Source organism: Limulus polyphemus, unplaced genomic scaffold, assembly GCF_000517525.1.
Source record: "Limulus polyphemus unplaced genomic scaffold, Limulus_polyphemus-2.1.2 Scaffold4852, whole genome shotgun sequence".
Lineage (NCBI taxonomy): Eukaryota > Metazoa > Arthropoda > Merostomata > Xiphosura > Limulidae > Limulus > Limulus polyphemus.
In genome coordinates this window covers 62452-63770 of record NW_013670462.1, presented here as the reverse complement: position 1 = coordinate 63770, position 1319 = coordinate 62452, and the positions used below count along the sequence as shown (strand labels likewise).

The following is a 1319-nucleotide window of genomic DNA, read 5'->3' as shown; positions in this document are numbered from 1 at the left end:
CACTTAAGTTGTCTAATTGTATCTTGTATTTCTACACTTAAGTTGTCTGATTGTAACTTGTATTTCTACACTTAAGTTGTCTGATTGTAATGTGTTTTTCTACACTTAAGTTGTCTGATTGTAACTTGTATTTCTACACTTAAGTTGTCTGATTGTAACGTGTTTTTCTACACTTAAGTTGTCTGATTGTAACTTGTATTTCTACACTTAAGTTGTCTGATTGTAATGTGTTTTTCTACACTTAAGTTGTCTGATTGTAACTTGTATTTCTACACTTAAGTTGTCTGATTGTAAAGTTTTTTCTTCACTTAAGTTGTCTGATTGTAAAGTTTTTTCTTCACTTAACTATAGAAAGATAAGTTAAAATCAAGTTGTCAGACTAACATTTATTCTTTGTTCACTTGATTGTAACTTGTATTTCTACACTTAAGTTGTCTGATTGTAGTTTTTTCTTCACTTAACTATAGAAAGATAAGTTAAAATCAAGTTGTCAGACTAACATTTATTCTTTGTTCACTTGATTGTAACTTATATTTCAATATTTATATTTTTCTATTCTAAATTTTTATTTTAACTGAATGTAACAACTTGTATTTCTATACTCAAGTGTTACTACTGTAAAAATTTTTCACCTGGTTATATCGTAACGATTGCTACGTCGATACTTAAGTTGTTTTCGTGGTCATTGTCAGGTGTTTTTTGCCTTTGATTGTGGTGGAGGAGCAGGAAGAGCATCAACAAATGAGAATTATAATGATGGCGATTGGCACTCTGTGAAGTTCTCTCGTCGTGGACGAAATGGACAACTTGAAGTCGATGGTAGAGAAGTCATAGAAGTGAAGTCACTTGGAAGCCCGAATTCTTTAAATGTTCGTGCTCCAGTGTACATTGGTGGACTGTCAGAAGATACAGCAAGAAAAGCTAAAAACAACCTTCAAGTAAAAGTTATTTTTTACATTCCAGACACAATAAGACCAACACTCCAACTGTTTTAATATTTTATATACCTTAGTAGACACACATGATTTGTGTAATTGATCCTTGTACAGGACACAATTTAGATATTCATAGTTACAGTTTGGGTATACTGATAGTGTAATAAAATTTAAACACGTAACCATGTTTGTTCATTAAGTAAGTGAATCTTTGAAAAATTAACATTTGTAGTACTTGGTTTTTGCAACAAATGTACTATGCTTTACAGTAAGGTAACTAAGTTTTCTAGTACTCACTAAATGATACAGTAAACTCATGATTTGAAAAGCATGTTATATTTTTATTAACACTGGCTTTATGGAAATATTTGTTTAATGGTAAAA

General features: G+C 30.4%; 1 protein-coding gene across 2 annotated transcripts in view; it reads left to right on the top strand.

Annotated features, from left to right (window-relative positions):
- The window catches only part of LOC106471778 (laminin subunit alpha-like), a 20837-nt gene extending 19827 nt beyond the window's left edge, over positions 1-1010 (top strand). For both annotated transcript variants that reach the window (XM_022400392.1, XM_022400393.1), the window contains one exon: positions 691-1010. In XM_022400392.1, the coding sequence (XP_022256100.1) occupies positions 691-995 (305 nt within the window). In that variant the 3' untranslated portion in view covers positions 996-1010. The remainder of the gene's footprint in view (positions 1-690) is intronic.
- The last annotated feature ends 309 nt before the right edge of the window (positions 1011-1319 follow it).